Source organism: Ptychodera flava, chromosome 13 (genome assembly GCF_041260155.1).
Source record: "Ptychodera flava strain L36383 chromosome 13, AS_Pfla_20210202, whole genome shotgun sequence".
Taxonomy (NCBI): Eukaryota; Metazoa; Hemichordata; class Enteropneusta; family Ptychoderidae; genus Ptychodera; species Ptychodera flava.
Genome location: NC_091940.1, coordinates 28,560,880 through 28,586,139, shown reverse-complemented (window position 1 = coordinate 28,586,139; position 25,260 = coordinate 28,560,880). Strand labels below are relative to the sequence as shown.

The following is a 25,260-nucleotide window of genomic DNA, read 5'->3' as shown; positions in this document are numbered from 1 at the left end:
TGCTGATTATATGGATTCTTCCATGCAACGCTAAAGGGGATTCGGCCGCCCATACTACAGCAGCCAATCGTTGTTTTTCACGCGGATGGCCATGCAAAAACAAGTGCGCCGCCAATGATGTGTGTACCCTGAGACGTTCAACGAGTAAACATGGTTGACATCCCCTCTTTCTGTACATGGATACGCTAATTTGCAGGAATGGAGCAGCTATAACTGCTGAAACTTTCAAATAGTATATATTACAGAAACATGAAATCATCTGCTCGTGTATACGATGCTTGGCACCTATAAGAGCCTAATGTAGGTCGTAAAGAATTCTAAGGTGGAGGACGAAAGGGGACATTTACTATTTCTCTGTTCCCGTCCATAAGGGTTCTTGCATCTGTTTCGCCTTCGTTTCCAGTGATTTTAAAGTGTACGACGGAATCGGTTCCCGCATTCATCTGTATTCCAGTGTAAACGATGATTTGATACCAGTAATGATGCTCTGGGTCGTTGTCAATAAGCGGCATCACCCTCCACTGGGGGAGAGAGAGAGAGAGAGAGAGACAGACAGACAGATGAGAGAGAGAGAGAGAGAGAGAGAGAGAGAGAGAGAGAGAGAGAGAGAGAGAGAGAGAGAGAGCATGAAAACCACCGTGGGCTGTAGGAACATTAACGATTATAAATATACGGAAAGAATGTGAGCTATCTCACAGATGTTCAGTGTATAAATAATGTCAAGGTGTTGCAAACTACAAGTCTTAGAGGTTCAAATGTCTTATTGTCGTATTTGATAAAGACAATGGTCCTAAAATGTTCTCTCACCTTAAAAAACAATTTCTGCGATTGATCAGCACTGAGAACTCTGCCCCATCAAGTAATGAGAAAATACCCTCACCAGCTTTTGAATTCGTTGTCATTTGAAGCGTAACAAAATGAGAACGTTACAAAAAGTGCTACGTGACCTGAGAGACAGCAAGATCGGGGAAGTCATTTCTGCATATTACCATGTACCTTGATTTTGTCCGAAGAGTCTTTCCTTCTTAAGTATAGAATCAGTATAAGATACACTACAAACACCACAGAGACTGTTATCAGTACGGTGGAGTTGTCAAGGATGCTCTTCGTGAAGACAGTTGAAAAGTCGATCTTGTTGACTGGTACGATGACGTCAGCAGCCGTGAAAGAGGTCAGATGTCTGCAGATGCACTTCAGTACTCCTGAATTGGACCCCTTCTCAGCCTAGACGACAAGTTTCAAATTACGTCCATATGTAATGTGAACAGTTGCGATATGTTGTGATGTTGCAGAGATTATAACCTTAAAATATTGTATTGAAACTCGAGTATAATTGATGCACATATACTAATTGAATTTATCACATAACCGTATTACCGAGTCTACTCCAATAAGCGCGTTTCCAAGAATCTAAAGTGTAAACTATTGGACCAGACAGATAGTAATTCACATAATTTCGGTTTATATATATATATATATATATATATATATATATATATATATATATACATATATATATATATATATAATATATATATATATATATATATATATATATATATATATATATATATATATGCCGCTTATTGACAACGATCCTCAGCATCATTACTGGATTAATGGGTTCTTATATATATATATATATATATATATATATATATATAATATATATATATATATATATATATATATATATATATATATATATATTATCGAAGTATACAGATGTCCTCGTTGGAAATTATAGTGCTCGATGCTAAAGCAGAGCGTTATAAAGTACACAAATTACTTCAAGTAAAAAGTAGTGATATCTGTTACTTAAGTTTCATGCATCCTGCTATCTTCAGACAGAAGAAGTGACCGTAAAGTGATTAAGTAACACTGTGAATAAATAGTCGTCCCACTACGTACCTTACAACCTTCAGTCTGCCATAAGTGTGTTGTCGTGTTCCAGTACCGACACAGTGTCACTTCGATGGATAGTGTTCCATTGTGGGACAAACCGTCAGGAAAGGCTAGAAGTTCATCGTCGTTCATCCCACCACCCTCGTGGTGATACTTGCCTACGTTTGGGACACAAGAGATTCTATGTTTGATGTATCTTAGACTCTAAAAAAGAACTGTTGACATAGGTTGGAGTGTATGCTCGTTACTGTCATGTTGTTGAGACTGCTTGCTTGCCGTGAAAAAACAGAGAACAGAGTATTTTAGTTAAAAAATTATCAGTAACTGATGTTTATCTATCTATGTCGGCGTTACTGTTGTCACATCGCCTACTGTATACCGAGACTCGAGTACAAGTTTGATCCCCATATTGCCGGGCCAATTATTAGTCACGCGTTTCCAAAAAATTACAAGTATATCGCGACACAGAAAAACAGTCGGATTGCGGAATACTCAATAACCTGGTTCAATGTGATCTTAAGGTGTATATAAAGTGATCGATGTTGCCTTTTTACAGTATAAACCATACAATCATAATAAATAACCACGTATAAAAATTGCTTTAACGGGAGAGGACTAACTTCTCAGTACAAAACTTTAAATTGATATTTCGTTGCTCTGTCTATACTTTCGTAAGACGATGTATACCGTGTAAGGTGATGGGGTTGGAACGAATAGTTTGTATCGCATTATTACCTGCCATTACTAGCAGTATGCCATAGGTACCGGCTTCCATTACATCGATGTACACGTCATTGGTAATACTGGTGTCAACCGCAATCTTATCATCATAAAACGTGGCATTCGGCGTCATATTAAGACCCAAGTAGAGTTCATAGACTACAGAGGGCGCCCCGGGCTTAACGGTCAATATTGCATTACTCCTCGGAACGGAAATATTAAACGAAACCATAACGTCTGTTGTAGGCGATATCTGGTACTGCATCTCAGTTATTGACTCAGGGTCGGAAGAATCACTCTTTGAAATCTCGTATGTGTACGTCCTGTTGCTTTGCACCAGTGTCATCTCACTGTCCACGAGATCGAAATCAATCACCGGTGAATCGCCAAATATCTCATCACCTTGGTGCGTGTACGGATTCTGCCGGAAAACAGTGAACTGAAGATAGAACACAGAAAAAAAACCCGCTGAAATGGTATAACTAATTTTAGCGTATATATAGTCGAAAGAACTCTAAATGTTTCACTTTTACGAAAAACGACAAACAAGTGACGGCCTATAGAGTTAGCAAACGCTCATACATACTGTATTCTATATGAAATTGTCGCAAATTGATGGTATACGTATACAAAACCAAGAGTGACTTTCTGATACCGGTGAAATTTACTCATAAATCGTTAAGAAAAGTCGTTCGAAGTGGGTTTAGAGTAAAATATATTAACGATATCTAGACAAAGGGAACTTACTTTACTATACACCACCGCTTGTTTTTCATATTGCCTTTCGTTGCAGTCGTCTACGATTGAAAACCCGGCGATACGTTTGTCTCCGAACGATTTGCCGCAAAGTGAGGAAACGTTATTCCTGGAGAGGTCCACTTTAAACTCATCGGTATCGTACTTCAGGCTGCCAATCGATGGTGGTATAAGAGACACGGCTGTTACGAGAACACTGTCAATGACTTCAACAACGCCTTTCGTCACGTCGTCCACCTGGAAAGTGTGTACAACTCGTCAAACTGTCATTACGTCACATCCCATGCGATAACAATTGTGCATGAAAGAAATTTAGTGAACCTTCATCACAGGGGATAGGCAGGACAGCAGGGAGGAATTCAGGTGTGCTCCATCAGGTGAAATGGCCCTCCCCTGTGGCAGGCTAGTAACAAATGACCCTACCCCAATTCCCCTTCCCACCCCCTGTAATTTCTGAAGACTCCCTTCGTCTGATTCCGTGAAACCATGCGTCAATATACATTTTTAATTTATACACTTTTTATGCACGACAGTAAATCTCCTCTATAAAAAACACAACAGATGTGAGCTTGTGGCTGCGAAGGTTAAGATACTATGCGTGAAAGGTGAAAGACTGAAGCATTTGCTTAAACTTTCCTCAATGACACTTTTTATCATTCTCTCCAAAGCAAAACTTAACAAAAACAAACAAACAAAAAAGGTATACAAATTAGGGGTCACCGCGCAAAGTTAGGTACTCGACAAACAAATTACGAAACATATCATTAACCGATTTTGAAAGTCAAAATGCCGCCGTCAACCCTGTGCTAATGGCGAAAAATAAAATTTCTGATTTTCGAAAAACTAATGCAGGAGAAATCTTCCTTACTCAAAGAGCTTTAAAATGAGTCCCGACAAGTGCTATATCGCCAAAGAGTTGTGAAAAGTTTAGAGCCCGAATATCTGTCCCAAAGGCACATTCTACCTTAAAATAATATGCACCTCGAAAGTGATAGACTTAAATTTTTGCTCAAACTTTCCTCAGTGAAACTTTCAACCATTCTATAACCGAAGCAATAATCAAAATCAGGGATCACCGTGCAAACTTTGGTACTAGAGAGACAAATTTCTCGATATATGAAATTCAAAATGGCCGCCACCCCTGTGTTATAACTCTATGGGAAAAAACAACATTTTCGATTTTTGAAAAACTAAGACCATGGAAACTTTTCTTTCGCCAAGAGCTTCAAAATGAGCCCCCACAAGTGGTAAGTCAGAAGAAAATTGATAAATTTGAAGGCCCCAATTTCTGTCCCAAAGGCACATTCTACCTTAAAATATTTGTTTACCTCTCCCTTCTCCATTGGCAACGTAGTCAAAGATGTCGCCATCAAATTCGACGAACTTGTCAGCATATCTGAGGGCGAAAGAATACCTTAAGTTTCTTATTACCAATGCTTTGTAGTTTTACATGGATAATGGACAGTGTACTTGCGATAGTCATGAAATCGGCATTTGAGTGCTCTGATAAGAATTAGTTTGAACAAATACAACGTCTATTAAAATACAGCAGTCGTTGACAGATTTGTAAGTAGTAGTTGTATTGACGATATCCATGAACTGTACACAAAATGACGGTTGAAATCCTCACAAAAGGAACACCATTTTTGAAGTTATTACGGCAAGACTGAAAAACACTGGGCGCACAATAAAGATGTTCGAAATCCACATTATCCTAGTAGAGGATGGAAAAGCCCCCTTAGAAAACCAAAAATTTTCATAAGGAATTTCGGATCCAGTGTTCTTCAGGTATGCCGACATATTTACCTTCGACGATTGAACCCAAAGTTGCAGGGTTGCTTGAGTTTACTATGTCAGGAAGATCATGCGCAATATAGGTCAATGATGCCACGGCCTCCTCCTGCAAACATAAAGAATTGTGTCAAGTTGTGCGTTGCTTCCCGAATAGAGTGTACGTAAAATTAGGAATTGGGTAAGTTAGACTAGCGTAGACACCTGCCCTGCATAGGGTGTGTTGAATGAAGAGTGTGTTCGACAAAGGCACGGTGGAATTAAAAGAGAGCAAAAAGTACCTGAGTTTCTTCCGACAGCATGACGGGGCTTTCGTCATCTGAACTTGTGGCTAATTTGATAATATGTGTAGTCTGCTCAAGCACCGCCGCAGGCTGGTTTTCAAGATGCCCCGATGACGTCAGTTGCCATACGGAGTCGATGAGCGCTGTTTGAAGCTAAAATGGATTGGAATGAATTTAGTCGGGAGAGAGAGGTTGAAGGAAAAAAGAGAGAGAGAGAAACAGAAAAAACAGACAGATACAGAGAAGCAGAGAGAGAGAGAGAGAGAAAATAGACACAGAAAGACAAAGGGCAGACAGGCAGAGACGTAAGACAGAAAATCAGGGAGAACATGACAGACAGGGACAGAAGCAGAAAGAGCTGAATAATGCAACCGAATTTAGTGGACACATAGTGTGACAGACAGATAGAAACTGATGGAGAGGGTAAAAGATAGGTACAGAAATAGAGTGACAGGTCTAGGGACAGAGGACAGTTGCCTCTATCGTTTCGTTAGCTAGCGCGTACATGTGCATTGCATGGCTACACCAATTTATTCCACTTTCTAAATAGGCCTACTCCATAAAACTGCTGTGAATCCTACCTTCATTGTATTATTTGTTTGATCTTGGACGGCAAGATTTGTTGAAGTTTCCTGAACAGAAACAAGAAATATTGCGTTGTGCTTTTGTTAGCATCATATGATCAACGTTTACACACATGCAACTAAACCTGTGATGTCAATCTGTTGCACGTTGTCATTTCAACGCGACTGTTTTATTCTCTGGCAATTCGCGCCCTCTGGCGGACGGGAGTCTGAACTCAGATTGCTGCGCCATCTCGTTATTCACAAATGTTGAGCCTTTATCGTTGTGATGTCAAAACAGTAAAATAAAACGAGAATAAGCAAATGTCATTATTTTGAACTGTCATCTACTATCCTGATTTGAGCGGCTTGTTTGAAAAAAAGATTAAATCATGGACAATTTACGTTTGCTACTAGGAGTCCAGTCATCGTAGTCAGGTAATTTATAGCAAGCTCTGTATCGTTTTCCTTCACAAACGTGGAAAACGTTCCATCTTCATCGCTGATGTCTTCCAATATTGTGACAAATGACGCTGAATCATTCAATGGCAGAACCTATACAATCAGAAAGAGCATAGATAAAGCGACAAATTGACATTTCTTGTTGACACAAAGTTTTATAGAAAGGCCGGGGAATGAACATGATAAATTCAATTTTTGCCTCCATGAAACGTTCAATTTCCCTAGTTCTCTTCCGTCTCTTGGTAAAATTGTCCCACGGACATCGGCTGTTTATTTATAGTATATCAATAACTGGCGAGATTGGAGACGTTTTGTTATTTGATGTTTGTTCGGAATGTCTGTGGCTGTAACTTGAACAGCTGGCACCCCTTTAAGGTAGAGTGCCCCTCCGTTGATAGATATTCGGACCCTCAAACTTTTCCAATTCTTTTCTGATCTACCACTTGAGGGGTTCATTTTAAAGTTCTTGGTGCAAGAAAACTTTTTACCATCTTAGTTTTTCCAAAATCGAAAAAAAAAAATTCTCCGTAGTGTTAACATAGGGATGGCGGCCATTTTGAATTTCAATATCGGTAATCCTTGGGTAATTTGTTTCTCAAGTAACACAATTTGCACGATGACCCCCCGACTTTAGCTATCGATTTTGAAAGATAATTTTCCAAAGACCACTTGATGAAGTTTGAGCAAAAAGTTGAAGTATTCCACTTTAGAGGCGCATACTACCTGAACGGGACAACTGTAACTTTAAAAGGCTATAGTAACTTAGTACAACATGTATCGTTAATCTTATATTTTCCCCATATGGCAAGAAAACATGATGTCGATTCTGTCGAGTCATATATCGCTTATGGTTTTCCATATTCATTAAGGTCAAGACATAGCCCTACCTGCAAAGGCAAAAGCACTTTGGTGGACTCGCCGTACATGTCGACAATATCGATCACGATTTCTAGTCTGTAATCGGATTTGGCAGATCCAGCAGGCAGGAAGAGATGACCAGTTGCCTCTTTGGAAACGTATAGAACACTCCCTTTGACTTCGGAATCATTGTGACGCACTCGAACTTCATATATCAGCGAAGCTGATGAATTTGTGCCGAAATTATTGTTATCTACAACACCGCCATCGTCTTTCCAGTTCTCACAAACTAGAGTGAATTTAGTCGTCAAAACATACCCTAGCAAGAAAGATACGGCAAAGAAGACAAATGCTTATAAATTAAGACTGTATGACGATCCATGGCATATTTTCATAAAAATAAAAATTACGTCACGATGAATATCTGTTATGTAACATCTTAACAAGCATATCACTACTGTCTCTCCACATACATTCGTAATTAGCATATTGCCGAATCCGCATACCTTTCATGGGTGACATGCTACAAGTACCGTCCATAGGGGGAGCGTTCGTAACGAAGGAAAAGATTGCAAGGACGACCTGTCCTGTCTCGGCTCTCGTCACTTCTCCCGTTAGCCTGTACTCTTGGCCGGGCATCAGTGAGTCTTCAATTAATATGATCCCGGGAGAGGACACTCCTGAAGCGGGACGTTAGATACAACATAACCAAAGGAAATACTAGCTTAATTCAAGGTAAAGAACAATTATATGCAAGCCGAGTTATTTATTATTCATTAATATGCTCCATTATATATTTAAAAAGTTATATATTTAAAAGGTCGTAGCGTATTTTAAAAATCATCGTAACGCGGGAACACTCCGAACTTGAAATTTTTAACATTCTTTCGAGAGAGGCACACTGCATTTACGCTTTGCTTCTGATTTCTCCACTAGGAATAATGAAAGGTTCACTCATTGAAGGTCGCATTTATTTACGCAAATGTTACTTTAATGACCCACATGTACCTTTTATATATATCTTTATCATTTACAGAAGACTGACTTGTCACGGGTCTCGCTTACGACTCATTTGAATTGATATATGTCAAGAGTGCACGTGACAGGGACAAATGACGTCACGTTTTGACAATAACTTACTGTAATTAAGGCAGAAGGCGCCTCTGGCAAAGATATTCGTACACTCTATTTTTTTCTATTTTTATTGTAATATACCACTTATGGAGAATTCAGGTCACCGTCTTTATCGTTTTACGAAATTTTTATGTTTATCAATAGAGTTAACACACGGATTGCGGCCATTGTGAATTTCCAATGTCGGTTAATGTCAGGTAATATCAAACTTTACATGGTAAACTCTGAATTTTATTGTTGATTTCGTACGATAAAGGTTCAAAGTTTCATTTTGAAGAGTTTTGAGCAAAAGTCCAACTCTTTCGCTTTTGAGGTGCCTTAATTTGGCAAAAAAACGCATATTCACCATTGACCGTTACTAAAGCCAGTTGCTGCATATCGATAAAGTTCCCGTCGTTGGCCATTTTTCGTTGAAGTGTCCAGGCATAGAACATGGTGTAACCGACCAGACAGTTGGAACAGTCGACCATTACAGACAGTTGTGAGGATGGTTTGACTTTCTCCGCACAATTCGTGATGCATCTTTGGTTAGATAATAAGACACGCAAAGATTATATGACTTCTCCGCGGTTTAAACATGTGACACCATAGGCGAAACGACATGCAAATAAGAATATTTCACTCCTTAAACTTGACGGTTGTATAGTTATGATGGCGAGAAGAAATTATGGATATGAGAAATGATTTTAAAGAATTTCACTTCATATGTCCTGGATTACAACTTGAAATATGTCGATTTCAGTCCACAAAAGACCATTTAGAAAACGTATGACGCCTTGATGCATTGACCCGGCGATATGGAACAGCTTCATAATTGCTGTATAAAATATATTGATTTATTGTCGATAACTTACCTAATCTCTACAACCGGATTTTCATCCGCTATAATTGAAAACAAAATGAAATGTCTGTTATCAATAAGTTCTTCGTCGGATTCTTTCAAACATCACTTGCAATTGTGGATAGCAACAGTTTCATGTCGGCTTCCCAAATGAATTTGCGAGATGTAATGCAAGCTGAAATACTTTCGGAGGGCTGACGTGTGAAACAAAACCCCACCGCAATCCTCCTGCTGATTTATTTCTTCTTTCATCGACAGACAGTTGCGATCGAGCAGCATGATTCGTTACTTTCTCATGTCTCATTTGGTTTTGTTTTACAATTATTTTATCGACAGGCCGTTGTTAGCCTGTGAAAGGATTGGCCTTTGTGAAATCGAAAGTGAAGACACCGTGTGTATTGTTTGATGAAATGTATGACACTGTCAATCTTGCACCTGTACAGCCTGAGGGCGTTGTGTTCGAAAAAAGAGATAAGGCATATCATCTACACAAACCAGATCAAACAGCGAGAAAACTAATTTACATTTTGAAATTATAGAAAACACCTTTGGACGTTTTATAGTCTTATATCGACATTTGCACAATGTCATGTGAAGTCGATCATAAAATCTTTTTATAGAAGATAAAATCAGCAATAAAAATATTGACTAAGTCATCCGCTGTAAATTATTTTACAGTCATGTCGCTACCTAAAATATACTCTAAGAAATACCAGCCGTAAAAGTATGTATGTCATTAAAACTAGAACAATGTTGCACTATAGCCAAGCCTCAAATCTTGGGACTAACGTCTTGCTCATGTTTAAGTAACGACCTCCGAAAATTAATCTGCGTTCAAAAGGGATTTGATAGGCTTACCAAAGCACGTTGGTAATTCGAGGTTCCACTCCCCGTTCATACATTCCAAGGTAAACGGACCCTGTTGGAATCCTGGATTACAATCATACTGCAGCTTTGCCCCGTGTTGATACGGTGGTGAGACGGAAACGTTCTTCTGAAATCCATTTTCTAGTTCGCCCGGGTCATTGCAAGATTCTGCAGGGGGAAACTTCTGATTAACAATCGGAGGTGCAGTTTTGGAATGATAAAGTCATTTACGAGCTCTTTATTACATGTATCAAAAAGTTCTACGTGCCTCAAAACTGGAAGATTTTGAGTATTTGCTCAACTTTCCCCAACGGAACTTTAAAACAATTGCTCTTCACACTATTGGAACAAATTTTTTGGATAATTGTGAAATAATGTCGATTTAATCTGCAAATGTAAGCTCATCTGCTTTTCGTTTTAAGTTATTATACTTTTGTTTTTATGAGTAATTTGTAATAATGCAACATTATGCTATTTGGCCACCTGACACTTTTGAGAAATTTTAACAATATGAAGATCCAATTCTCCCAAATAAGTTCCAGTCGTGTTTCTTTTAAAATTGACAACAAAAAATGGGTCACTTCCAAATTTTGATGCCAGGAAAAAATGTAACGGCGAAAATTAAAGAATACTTGACACTCAAAATAACCGCTGTCCCCTTGATAACTTTAAAAAGAGAAAATTCATTTTTCGACTTTCAGAATAACAAGACGATAATAAAAACTTCGTTCAATCATAGACCCTCGAGAATGGAAGAGCAAAGTGTACGTACATATTCAGAACGTCAGTTTGATCGTTAATGAGATTCAGTGTTAAGTACGAAGTATTGTTTTCGGGGACCGCTTGGCAAATAAACTTTATTGTATTCCAAGATAGATCGCACAAAGAAACCTCAGCAGTTGCCTGTCCCGTTTTTCTCGAGAGTCTATGGTTCAATCTCAAGGGGCTTTAAAATGAGACCGCACAAGAATAGATCTAGAGTTTTGTAATTTTTTGAGTCCAAATATCTGTCTCTGAGGTGCATTCTTCCTTCAATTCTTTGTTTCTTATGGCTACTATCGATAGCGCATGGCGTTAAATTTACCATAAACGATTCTCATGTCGCTTGACATTGTATACAACTCACTGAAATTTTTCTCGCTTTCTGCATGGTCATCTTTACACACCAATTTTGTCCGTTTCAGTTACTTATAGCAGCAACCTTTAAAAGTACTATTACTGATGATAACGAAATGTGACTGAAATCATTGTGGTACTATAAAAGAGCATTCTAAAGTAACTCTTATCATGGTACTTACCGATACAGTTTGGCGACGTCCCTTCCCAAGAGCCATCACCACAAGTGATTTCATAGACAACGCTGGGGTCGCTGTTACAGGCCAACGTCACCTTTGCACCGGAAGGATATGAATCACTGTGTCTGTTGTATACGTCAGTCACAATATATCCGTCCACTGGCGGTAGGGGATCGGGGCAATCCGCTAGATATTCGTCAAAACAAAACATGAAACGGCGAGTTAGAGTGAGTGTTTAAGTCATACTGGAACTTATGTTTTTATTAACGTTTGAGTGTGATTTTTTTCTTTCAGTAATTACATGTATATATACCTTGCTTTTTATGACGTACTTTAGTACCACGCACCTCACCACAACCTCTTAATGCACAGGCGAGTAAGTCACAAAAAGCGAGAGAAACATTTCTAAAAAATATCAAGATTTTCTTTGATATCGATTCACCTTGTGGTCTAGATTTTTCTTTACTGATTGATACTCATGAAATAACTTCTCAACCTCAGTTTTATACTTTTAGTAATTCTCTTAAGGAAATATGTTGACTACGTGAGTGTCGAATTCAACCTATACAATCAGAAAGAGCATTAGATAAAGCGACAAGAATTCAAGGACCTCGTGCCCTTAGCGCTCATGTGTATTGTGCAGTCACTGGAGCTTAAAGACTTACTTCAGGTAAGACACTGTAAGGAATTTATTTGAGTTCAAGTGAAAGATGTTAGTCTAGTGTGGCGTCACTATTCGATATGACCACCATCATATCTATCATTTAAATGCAGCGCCAAATAAAGGTTAATATTACAATGAATTCTAAGTAAACGTATAGTGGTGGTCGATGATCAAAATTTGTCTTGTGGTGAGCGCCAGATCATTTAAAATGTTGTCAATCTTCAGCTTTGCAATTTAAAATAGCATCAGTTGGTGTTCTCAATTTATAATTATCTTGAGATTTGGTCTTTCTGAGAAACGTAAATAATGGCGCATATCGTCAGACCATCTTGATATCACTGCCAACAATCTTTTCTACACAGTATATCCTAAAATGTTTCCTTTGTATCATTTGTCCCTGAGTTTGGTTTGACCGACCCAGTAACGGTATAATTAGTTATTGCAACAGTTTATTTTCGTCGGTTTTATTGTGAAACAAAACTGGCTGTCTTACCATTATTTTCACACATAAATCGTTTTTCATCATCACACCTGTACGTCTTCCATTTCCCGAGCTGGCCTCTGATTGTATGATAAGAAAGTAAAAGATGACTTTTGAATAATAACTTTGCGTTAATAGGTTTCACTGTTTGACATTCTTCTTCCGACCAGATGATAAATAGACTGTTTCTCCACACATTTACTGAAGAAATTGTCGTCATTCGCGGTTCAGACGGCTACCAGGGCTTGGAATTTTTCACAATTTGAATCAAATTGCTGAAAGTGTACTCGACATTACAAAATTTATCAGTGGCCTCAAGCTTGTCAAAGACAAGCGACCATGGAACACCGCCAATTCTTAAAACAGGCCTTAAACACATGGTATGTCAATTATACATACATGTACTCACACATCATAATAAATGTAGATCAATGGCATATTGAGAAAGAGCTCTAACATATGAACCACACTTTGAATGTGATCCCTGCTGTAAATAACGGTTTTGTGGTCTTTGTCAAACTCGGACAAGCTTTTAGTCATCCCCGCAAGTTATAAAATTTCAAGCAAACTTAACATTCCGCAATTTCAGGTAAACCTTACAATGTCCAAGGCCTTTAAACGGCGAACTACAATAACAGAAAGTTTATACTTTGAACACATGATAAAATAATGTTTTCCTCGTAGCATTTGAAGAATATAATCAAAGTGATTTTTAAATAAGAAGTTTAACGGGTGAAAAACCCCGTCCCATCCATGTATACACGAACGTGTTTCCAGATTGCACAAGAAGTCGGTTCAGTAAGAGCGTGTCCACTATAATTATAAATGATGAACACTCCCCGTGCGGATACTGGTTTTCCGGTTTGTAGATTGTAATCGGTTTCGAATCTACTTGACCGAAGTAAACACAAGGATTTTTCTCCAGGTCGGTATCAAAATGAGATCATTAGATTCAGATAATGATGAAGGTTCGACATTTGTATGAATTGGTTACATTTTCGACTTTGTCCGACAAGTTTCATTGCCTTACGAAACCACCCTAAAACGCCGTGTTATGGGTTAGGTCTGTGTGGAGTGTGATGAATTCCAAATACCATGCTAAAAGTCTTCTTAACAACTACTTTGTCATTTGATTTAGGGTTGCAAGGTCGAAAAGGTTGAAGGTCGAAAAATGTTTGGCCGAACGTAGTCACTGTTTTCAAAAGACCGGGAATCTTTTAACCGACCATTTACTTCGAGACCTGTATTTTAGTTTTGAAGAATAAATTGATGTAACGGTCAAGGCTTAAAATCGAATAAAGTACCCAAACTGTGTAGCCCCAACTGGGTTTAAAATCCTCGCTTACCCTCCAGAATAAAGCCCGACACAATCCTTATCTTCAGCTGCTTCCGGTTGACCTTCACCCCAGAATGACACCGACACATCCTCCCCTACGCCATGCTGGTACATACCTTCAATGTTGATGTCATTGACGTCAATCCAGAAATCTGGAAAACAGCATATATATATATATATATATATATATATATATATATATATATATATATATATATATATATATATATATATATATAATATATATATATATATATATATATATATATATATATATATATATATATTGAAGTGTACTTAAATGCGTGCCACATGAATCATGCATCACTTTGCAGTTAGATTTAGGTTGTTTGCATGCTCGGTTGAGGACAAATATGTATAGATGTAAGTGCCAAATGTATGCATCCATGGGCATGCATAATTTAGAGAGACACACCAATCCCTTGTTAATGATAAAATAATATATATAAAATTGTCACTGATCATTTTTAAAATCAGAATTTTAACGGCTCAAAACCCTACCCCACCCTCAAAGTTTCAGGAAAGTGACATTTGGGGCGTTGATGTCTTTTCATTACGAGGGACAAGATACGACAAGTCATTACCACTTATTCAGGGCCGTAGCCTGACCAATTTGCAAATGGGGCAGAACCCAGCTTAACTAGTTTTTAGGTAATAACACTGAAGTGTTGATAGTGTGCGGAAAAATCCCACTGGGCAAAATGCTTGATATACAACAATATATACACATATACTGATTCTGTACATGTGTCAAATACATTAAGTATACAGTACATATGCTAATAAAATGCAAAACTACAGTGTACACTAAGTGTGCAAAGATCTGCATTACGTATACTCATGATCTTCATAGAAATATGCTACGCATATCAACGTATTGGAATGTTCCATATACAAAAATATACGCTGCATATGCAATTAGTATTGTGTTCCATATACGTCAATATACATAAATATGCTAAGCGCATATCAAGCATTTTGTCCAGTGTGCGGAAAAATCCAGGTAGGGGCATCTCCCCCTCTCAGCAGTCAACGACCCTGTCAATAATGTAAATTGCCCGTAGGACCGGTTGTCGCCCTCGGAAAAAACAAAATTTCAAGACCATTATTGGGTTTTGTTGTCAGTCCCAATCGTAATTATACAATTGATAACATTGTTTCACTAGCGATGACATGCCTCTTTAGACAATGTCATACTGCACTCACATTATTTTAAATGTCCCGAACATGCAGGCACAAACGAGAGTCCCCGACATTGTAAAATAATACGTATCGAATGCATCATTGACTAATATAGTGATCACTCATAATTATTTTTAGGTAGGCCGAGCGAAGAGTTAGAATGGGATTTTTTCAAACTGCCAAATATCAAGTTCTACAGAAGATGTACTTTGGCGCAAACGTGCGCATTACGTATCTATACACCTACTGTAAACACAAACAGGAGAAAGATTGCAAACTATAAACGCTCGCACAGAGTACTAGTACCTGGAACTGCCCATACGAAAACTTCGCATATGTGCAACACCATAAAGTCCGCACTTCTTACACCAACATATCTTCCGTGCATAATGCCGCCACAGTCCAGTGTGTACATTGTACCAGGGAAGGGATCGGGAAGGCTTCCACAGAGCTCGTTGGCTGCTATGGTCGAGGACATTCCAACCGATACCTCTGCCCCGGCTATTCTAAAAGCTGTACAAGACAAATATACGTGTAAGCGGAATTATGCATCTGAAACTCCTGGGGGCAGGATGTGGTAAACTTTTGGTGCGGTGAATGATTGGCATCATGTTTTTATAATGTCATTTATTATTCTTAGTCATTGGGCGTCACCAATATGCTAAATGCCAGAACATATTAAGAATGCATCATTATTGTGACGTGCGCTTTGAACTGTACAAATTATGATATCTTCATTTTCAGAGCAAATTCACCTTGATGTTTTTTTGTTCCAGAGGTATTATGAAATCAAAATTCATAAAGGGCGAGTAACAAGACCCCTACTTATCGTACTCACGACAACAGTTTGCCAGGTGGTACACGCTGACCTTGCGTATTGCAAATGTCTCTCCAAGATCAACTTGCCACCAGTGCCGTACACCTGTCTGAGCTTCAGCTTGCGCCGTATGAGCACAGCTACCGGCGTCCAAAGAACCGTTAGTGTCGCCATCAACTGCTCGTGACGCTTCGTAAGACTCATGTAAACTGGACATTTGTGCCGACTTTCCAGTTGCGACATTCACAAAGCCTTGACAAAATAAGTAAAAATTAGACAAATTAGTCCGATGTCAATTGTGTGCGCCAAACTATAAGAAACTAGTGTGACATTCCGACGTTGTTGGCCAATTTCAGCTTTTTTGTCACTTTGAATATTTAAGAAATCATTTCACTGTTTATTATTTCTAAAGTATTATTTGGTCAAAACATTTTCAAATAGATCACATTGCTTGCGATGTAAAACGTATGCTGCCTAAGATTGCAGTGATTAAAGGGAGGGGCCTAGGGTAGTCCCGTCTACGGCTTTGCATAGAGGACCCATACAACAAGTCTGTTGCTGTGCACATATTACCACATCCCTTGTGCAGATCCAACATTTCAATAAGGCGGCTGTATCGAAACTGGTGACCGCAGGCGAAGCAGCTTCACATACACGAAGCGACGCAACCAATGTTTATGTTGCAAAGTTTTGCAGTGATGAGAAGAGCTACAAAACTGGTGAATTACGAACATGCGTCAAATGCTAAATTTGCTTCACATTTGCTCGACATTCAGCGCAAATTTCTGGGATTTGGAGGCAGTTTTTTATCAACAATAAGGTCGCGCAACGGCAAACTGAACAACGGATCCCTTCCCTTTAAAATAGCATGTATACTACAGTATTGTGACATTGAACTATCAGCTTATCTACAGATACCCAGAACATGCATAATTAATTATGGCTCAACATTACAGTCTGTATAACAGTTCAACCTACCACAATGTTGGACAGGTAGACCGACGTCACAGTATTCCCAGCTACTTATTTCAACATCGGTGTAACACCACGGAAATGTCCTGTTTAACTTGCGGCAGTACTTGTGATTACCTATACCCTCATCAGCGTCATAGGTCGTGTACGGATGGTCGAACCCGTTTCGTGTCCACATCACACAACCTTCTCCATCTTGTGCTTTAGAAACGACACCCCTGTAGTCAGCTCCATCTTCTTCGAAGTAACACTCAGAACCAGATACCACCTCTGAATAATTAAAAAAACCCAGTTAAGCTTATGTATAAAACTTTGGGCACGCGATGGTGATTTCTATGTCGATAAATTCTGAAATACGTCACGTTTATGTTGCTCCTTTTGAGTGCATTGACTGTGTGGAAATTTCCAAATTGGGAAGAACAAATCTCACTAAAATCTTGACGGGTCATCGAATTATCGAGAAAATCAATCGCGCTCTCGAATCTGTTGAGACTTTCACAGTAAACTGCATATAGTTCGCATGACGTTGTCACAAAAACAAAGTTTTTCACCTGGTTGCCCGCGTGCAATAACGAAGTCGGATATACTCTTTTGATCTTGGTCCCTTATACTGGCTAGCTTTTTCCCTCGTAACAGGCAGTAGTCACGTGCGTCAAACCAGTTCATGGCAAAATCGACTTCTTCATACAAATATTCACCGTCTAGTGATAAATATAAGAAATCATGCTCAGCCTAAAGTCAGAGTACCATGCAAAAATTTATTCAATGTTTCTTAAGTTTAATACTTGCAATGCACAGAATGCCTGTGGCCGCACGTACATACATGTATCTTATGTGATGACCTGGCAAAGCCCAAGAATGAATGTGCTAGAAGCTGTAGCTAGGCCAAGGTTGCCATATTTAGCCCATATTTTTTGTGAAAAAATAATCCAAACAATGACATTTAATTCACCATAGGGTACGTGTGGTGGCGATGTTTGTGTTTAAAGTTCCACTACAGAGATGTTGGCCATCAAATGACCCCGATGTAATGTTCGGTTTGAGTAAAGGTTAATGACTTGAAGTACATAACAATAATCGTTCAGACTGTCAAGACCAAACTTCCGTTCAACCAAATTTTCCCGTGTAGATAGTTTAGCGTGATTTATTGATTATCCAAGCAGTTAACACGACATCATTCCTACGACTACTCTAGGAAATGAAATTCTGTCCATCGGAAATTAGTACTGGATCATTTCGATCAACGTGCTGTGCATTTGCTATTGGACATCCTAATATACTCTTGTTCTACTCATTCTGACAGATCGATAATCTGTACATTCTGTTATACATACATACATACATACATACATACATACATACATACATACATACATACATACATACATACATACATACATACATACATACATACATACATACATACATACATACATACATACATACATACATGCATGCATGCATGCATGCATGCATGCATGCATGCATACACACATAATACATACGTACATGCATGCATGCATGCGTATGTATGTATGTATGTATGTATGTATGTATGTATGTATGTATGTATGTATGTATGTATGTATGTATGTACGTATGTATGTATGTATGTATGTATGTATGTATGTATGTATGTATGTATGTATGTATGCAGGGGTTTCATTAAGAGCCGGCAGCCGGCGAAATTGACCGGTTACTCTCACGATTTCGCCGGCTACTTTTTCGGAAAATTTGAACTCCTTCATCGCTGAAATATTTTTTACCTTCTGAAGTTATACGGACAAGTTACGTTTAACAAGCTGTGTAATCAAACTTTTCAACGGCTTTTAAGTGAAAGAAAATTTAGAAGACGAGCGACTACTACGATCGCCTGTATACTACGATGCAGCACGGTCTTGCGTATACTGCCTCAATAAAAATCGGAATTGCAACGGACGATTCTATTGGCTACCTGATTGCTGATTCCTATGTGGTGACCTTTATATACGCCAATGCAATCGTGCATACTACACCTGTCGGCCGTTGTTAGCTCAACTCAAAATGGTCGATGAACAAATGAAGACGGAAGCGATCGCAAGGTCAAGCTTCGCTGTACGATCTTCGGTTTTGCAGTGGACCAAGAAACAGGAGAAGGATAATTACGTGGATTTAACCTGTTTTCGAAGGCAATGACCTGATGTTTTTCTCACGAAAAAACTTCCCGATTACAGTTCGAATTTTAGTAGGCCGACGTGCCGACGTATGATATGTAGGCCTACTGCTTGTCGGTCTAGCCACGCCAATTATTGGCGTGGCTAGACCGAAAAGCAGTACATATCATACGTCCAGCTGGTTATATATACCTTCACATTTACGCCTACCGCAGTGCAACGCACGACGGCCTGAATAAGAATGTCGCCCAGAGTGGTTTAAAATAAGATCAGACCTCTAAATTCACTTCACTTCGTCAGGTTAAATCCAAATGTGAGCTTCTGAACGTACAAATTTTCATATCCTATATCAAGGTTCTTACTTTGCATACCCATATAGTCAAATAACCTTGAGGGTCTTTGATTCTATTTGCGAAATATGGTAATGATTGTAAGTTTTTATCATTATTCGTTATATAAATTATCCTTTTTACCTCCCCAGTGGTATAAAAGTTCTTCATCTACAGATTTCCATACCAAACATCAGGGTTCTTAATTTTCAGCATAACATTGTACATTAAATTGAAAAGTTTCTCATTTACTGTGCTTAAAATATGAGTGTTTCATCCAGGATGGCATCAACAAGGGGATTTTCCCCCTTTACCAGAAAATTTCGGGGGCATTTCACCAGTTCATGTGTTCTACTTGTACCTCTAAGGTGTGACTGGCACCATTTCATTGGGGGGGGGGGAGTGGTCCCCCTTGACAAATTAATTGGGGGTGCCAACATTTCAACAGAGGGGGAATCCCCTATCCCCCTGTCTAGATGTAACACTGTATAATATCATCTACAATATCAAATTTATATCCTTAATAATGGTGAATTATTATAGTTTACCTCCTAAAAGCATAAAGGCTCTAAAGACTTCAGTTTTCTTTGTTCAAAATATCGTCAACATTACCACATTTTATCATTTTTAATTATGAATTATCATATTTAGGCCTAATCTCCCAGGAAAATGGCTTTTATGATATGACCACAAATTGCTCTGGAACACTGCTGACAATTCTCCTAAAAATACTAGAAATTCAAGTGACTGTGAGCTGTAAAAAGTGAATTTTAGCTCATTTTCAGGGTTTTCGCCTTCGGCCGGGAGGGGGGACACCCCCTCCCAGACCCTACCCCGACGACGACCGCTTTGTTGTCATGCCAGCTGCAAGCCGCCTACTTTTCCATTCTGGCCCCCTACTTCAAAACTTAATGAAACCCCTGGTATGTATGTATGTATGTATGTATGTATGTATGTATGTATGTATGTATGTACTTATGGATGGATGGATGTGTGGATGTATGGATGGACGAACGGATTGATGGATGGATGGATGGATCTGTGTATTGCAACTGCGCGTTATAGCTGGAAAATGAAATAAGATTAATAGGAGCACTAGTTTAAGCACAGCTCAGGAAATTGTATAAAATGTTAAATACTCGTAACAAACTTTTGGATAATTGGTTGTAATACTTCAAATGGGCAACTCACCTTGTCTCTCGCAAATTGAGCCGTAATCTCCGCCGCATCCCGTGACTGTCCAGCCATTGCTGGCAAAAATTGAAATATCACACATATCAAATTTTATCGATGAATTCAAAATAGGTCGAAAATAGTCACCATGAATTATGTTATTTATCAAAGTGTCAATGAATAAACAAAGCAACAGATCAATCAATTGGAGAAACACAGTAGGGGTGATACCGATTAATCTTGATCTCCTATTTAGAATTATGTCGGAGTCGCTCATATGGTCAAGAGACTCTTTTTTGCGTGACTGTACAATCATACCCGTTGTCAGTGCGATAGATTAGAACAAACACTTTGTAAAATAAAGGATAATCTAGGCATTATACATTATGGTATACAATAAAACATCGATGAAGGAGCATTTGTCAAAAAAATCAAAAGCTTTGCTCTTCGTCCACGACCAGGCAAGAAAGAGCCATTATCAAATCGTACGAACATATATAGTATTGGATTTTCGTGGCAAGTGGCAATTTTGTTAGCACATTTTATGGGTGTTTCATTCTCGTTGTTCTATTATATAAACCCAGAAGACATTAGCCGACTTGTTTTCCTCCTGTTTATGTCTGAAACTATCCATAAAGACAACTCTTTGGAGTAGCTAGCAGCGTGGAAAGTTTAAAAATATTTCCTGTCTACTCATAAATGTTTTCCCCTTTACTTTCTCCCCGATATCAAAACCGTTGAGATACAGTGTGCACCTAATTTCGCTATGTCATGGCAGTGTTCCAAATCGAGTCAAGCAGCACATAGAATGCGTAGTGTTTTAGAAACTACAACCTGTTCAACGGGAGGCAAAGATAGGTGCATTCGGGAAAGATGTTCTGATGACTTACTCAAATTGAAACGCACAGTTTCGGGTTAAAAAGGAGGATGGCTTTCCTGGATTCCAGTTTGTGTAGGTAAGTTCATTTCCGAAGCTGTCAACCCAGGTTCCTTCCACATAATGGTCATTTGCATTTATGTAGTAACCACTATCTATGATGATATTCAAACGATAAACACGAGAGAACACCTGAGCACAAACTTTTTCTTGATGGACAGTAATTAACATGATGACGATACCGAAGAGAAGCTAGTATTTTCCCTTCAATTAAAACCTTGTATTTTTTATAAACAACCATGCGTTGTAAGGAGTAGCGACTCCCTCGATGAATTTACAGTGACAACAAGATGACACTTGATTAGACATGAAACGGATTTTGGCCTGTGTACGATATCCAAGAAGGGTTAAATAAGTGACACAGCTTGCCTATTATTAAAGGTAGGAGTGATTCTTATTTATGTATCTTGGTGCTCCAGTTTGTTTTCATTACCTTATATAATTCTATGGACTTGATACTCTGTTGACAAAAGTTTTATTCTAAGACTTTTAGAGTGAGTTGATGTAATGTATTTCTCTCCAGGGAGTATATGTTGAGAAGGAGATTGAACTAGTTTCTGTTGTCGACAGACGCATACGACGGTTCAGCATACAAGTACTGCACAATTTATCTTAAGATGAGATGAATAGTCATTAAACACTTTGGTTCGAGTCTCAGATTATCACCAACCTATCTAGTTATCATCAACACCTAATGCACTCTTACCAAGATGCGTATACAAAATTATCATACGGCATTGACCATTCGACAATTTCATGCTTTCCATGTGAGCTGTTCAACACAACAAGACGCATTAGCAGTTGGAGAAACGATAAAGCAAGAGAAAGCCATGGCATGTTCAAATTGTCAAATTACCCTTGTTAATTATACAGTCAAATAGTGGCATAAACACTTAAGTAGCATCTTTTAAGCAAGTATAACATAAAAAATATCATATTTGCAAAACAATTAATATTGCTTGTGACGGACTAACTTTGGCAAAGTCAACAACGAGCGCATCAGCAAGCGTCCACAGATAAGTGACTTACCATTGCTTGCTGACGCATTATATCCTCCTTTTCATCAGATTAGAAGCAATATAGTTATAAAACGTAGCTTACAGACATTAATGACAAACAAATGACATAATGATGGAGAAAGAGAAGAAAAATACTACAAAAAAATCCGTGTCAAAAACAAGGCATCCAAGATTGGTTGATGTGTCAATCTTTATTATAAATGTGTCACAGTCAATTACATTAAACTAAAATAAACAATAGAAAGAAGAAGCCGGAGGTAGGACCAAGACACCTTCATGGACAGATATGTTCATTGTTTTCCTGTGGCCGCACATTCGGGCTTGAATGAATAGTGTACATATAAGTATATATTTTTCCAAGGGTCTTTCGATCCCTTACTCACGGCCATATATCAAATGCTTTACAGGAACGACGTAAGTGCGCAAAAAGAATTTCGAAAACTTTTCATCAGAATGTGATATATTACCTGTGTCGTTGATTTCACGCTGCATATTTAATAACTTTTCATTCACGTTTTCGTCAGCAACTCTTGCTATAATTCGTCCGTACATCTCACAGTAGTCATATGAATTGCCATGATTCAATCGAGTCGGTACCAAGTGGTATTTACCATGTACTGTGGAAAGAACATGTTAATAAGATAAGCCAAAACTGGCTCTCACTATTGTTCAAGGTAGCATTATACCTGTTGAAGAATCTTGACTTCCCGTCACGAACAGAGTACATAGTGAAACCTGTCCTTACGGACATCTCTCTAATCGGGAAACCTCTACATTGAGGACAGATTTATCAAGCCAACAGTTACCGTTTAAATGGAATTTTGCCTACCTGTCAAAGACACCTCTCTAATACGGACACTTTTTTGTTCCCGAAGGTGTCCTGTATATACCACTAATGTTGTGTTCCATCATACGTCGATAAAGGTAATATATACTAAAAAGTATATCAAGCATTTTGCCCAGTTTATAGCCAAATCTATTGAAGTCGGTATAATTGGTATTGGCTGACGTCACGATTTTCCAATTGCACAGCAAAAAATACGTAGTTGGACAAAAATGGCACATTCTGACATTTATATAGAAAGCACCTCGGGGACAGATATTAGGACTCTCAAATTTTTACATTTCTTTCCTAATGTAAAACTTCGGGGAGCTCATTCTAAAGCCCTTGGAGTAAGAAAGATTTCAGCCATCTTAGTTTTTTTCGAAAATCTATAATGTTATTTTTCCCGGCCCCATAGAGTTAACACATGGCTAGCAGCATTTTTATCAATTGCAAATATCGGTTAATGTTAGCCGGGTTGTTTGTTTCCCTAATGCCGAACTTTGCACGGGACCCTTGATTTCTATTCCTGATTTGGCAAGAGAATGGTTGAGTGTTTCATGGAGGAAGGTTTTACCAAAACTTTTTTATTTTCGAGGCGCATTCTATCATAACAATTCTAAAAAATCTGACTATGTGTGCAAACTTTAAACACGCAGGTGCATTCCATTCACTGGGTATGAGCTAAGCTATACTCGAGACGCAGTGTAGCATACCTGATAACTTGCAGATGAATTGAAATTCTTCAGAACACGCTTTTACCAACCAAACTCCATTTCTGTAAGACAGTGAATAAAAAGAAGAAAAGCTGTATTTTCTTATTGTAGATTCTCTTATCCGTGACCAACAATAAAAACTCCGACCAACGCTGGAGGTCCAGTTTTGCAATGTATTCCTGTATGCCCGAATTCGTCATGCAAATGAGAGCATATAAGTATTCGACCTTATTGGTTCACAGGTTTTAGGATGTTGGTTACGCAAAAAAGTCACCGGTCCGTTGAATATTTTAAAATTAACGGTAATTTCGTAGTTCTTCTTCCAAGCCTAAAGTTAATGTAAATCGTATAAACGATGGTGATAAGTTTGCAGTTTCTACATGACAGTCATAACGTTGTTCTTATATGTATATAATAGATTTATATCGTAGAAAATGGATTCACAAAACTGTATTATTAGACATGCAATGGGGATGAATCTTATTTTTGTTCGTCATCGTTCTTCAGATTCAAAGTCGTGTTAACACCGTGGCTTCATCTTTCTGCAGTAGTCGGTGTTATTCGTAAAAGAGTCAAAAAAGTAAAATTGACTGGTTGACGTTACCTCATCAAAGTCAAAACCGACAGATCAAAACTCTGTAATCTGATATTTAATTTCGACAGAAATACTCACATTAAGGCAGCACATTGACCTTGATCTCCGCCAGGTTTATTCGGCGTGTTCCAGTTGCTGTGTGTAGATTTGACCAGCCCAGGGTACATCCACTCCCCAGTCGAATCACGATAGTGCAGACCAAACCAAAATCCTTCCGGTGAAGAAGAAAACAAATAGTGTTTCAATATAAATATGACACCTTTCAAAATATAATCGAAGAACCACATGATGTGCATAGGGTTTCATGTTATTAGTATTGCGTTAACTTTCGAAAACAAGACAAGAAAAAAATAGTGGAGCTGGTTCGACAATGTTTCTGTTTATTATCTCTGTTGACAATGTGTCTTTGCCACTTCTCGTTTCTAAATGTATGTTCTTGTAAATACAAAAACGGTATTATCTGTTTTTCTGGTATCTTCAGTCACCTTTTACCCTTCGGTTGATTAAGAGCGTGTAGCTTTTTTTTCTTAGGGGCAAATTATTCATCATTTTATTGTCTAAAGGCA

General features: G+C 38.4%; 1 protein-coding gene across 1 annotated transcript in view; it reads right to left on the bottom strand.

Annotated features, from left to right (window-relative positions):
• LOC139148555 (polycystin family receptor for egg jelly-like) overlaps positions 1–21,632 on the bottom strand; it is a 29,949-nt gene extending 8,317 nt beyond the window's left edge. Inside the window, exons 1-22 of the mRNA XM_070720041.1 lie at positions 21,495–21,632; positions 20,623–20,681; positions 17,501–17,650; positions 16,956–17,219; positions 15,999–16,229; positions 15,467–15,673; positions 11,480–11,662; positions 10,173–10,349; positions 9,328–9,355; positions 8,820–8,995; positions 7,846–8,019; positions 7,369–7,658; positions 6,425–6,574; positions 6,038–6,088; positions 5,454–5,609; positions 5,188–5,281; positions 4,710–4,777; positions 3,373–3,618; positions 2,641–3,064; positions 1,912–2,063; positions 997–1,224; positions 348–521 (exon numbers count right to left, since the gene is read on the bottom strand). Of these exons, the coding sequence (XP_070576142.1) occupies positions 348–521; positions 997–1,224; positions 1,912–2,063; positions 2,641–3,064; positions 3,373–3,618; positions 4,710–4,777; positions 5,188–5,281; positions 5,454–5,609; positions 6,038–6,088; positions 6,425–6,574; positions 7,369–7,658; positions 7,846–8,019; positions 8,820–8,995; positions 9,328–9,355; positions 10,173–10,349; positions 11,480–11,662; positions 15,467–15,673; positions 15,999–16,229; positions 16,956–17,219; positions 17,501–17,615 (3,588 nt within the window). The 5' untranslated portion in view covers positions 17,616–17,650; positions 20,623–20,681; positions 21,495–21,632. The remainder of the gene's footprint in view (positions 1–347; positions 522–996; positions 1,225–1,911; positions 2,064–2,640; positions 3,065–3,372; positions 3,619–4,709; positions 4,778–5,187; positions 5,282–5,453; positions 5,610–6,037; positions 6,089–6,424; positions 6,575–7,368; positions 7,659–7,845; positions 8,020–8,819; positions 8,996–9,327; positions 9,356–10,172; positions 10,350–11,479; positions 11,663–15,466; positions 15,674–15,998; positions 16,230–16,955; positions 17,220–17,500; positions 17,651–20,622; positions 20,682–21,494) is intronic.
• Positions 21,633–25,260: the final 3,628 nt, after the last annotated feature.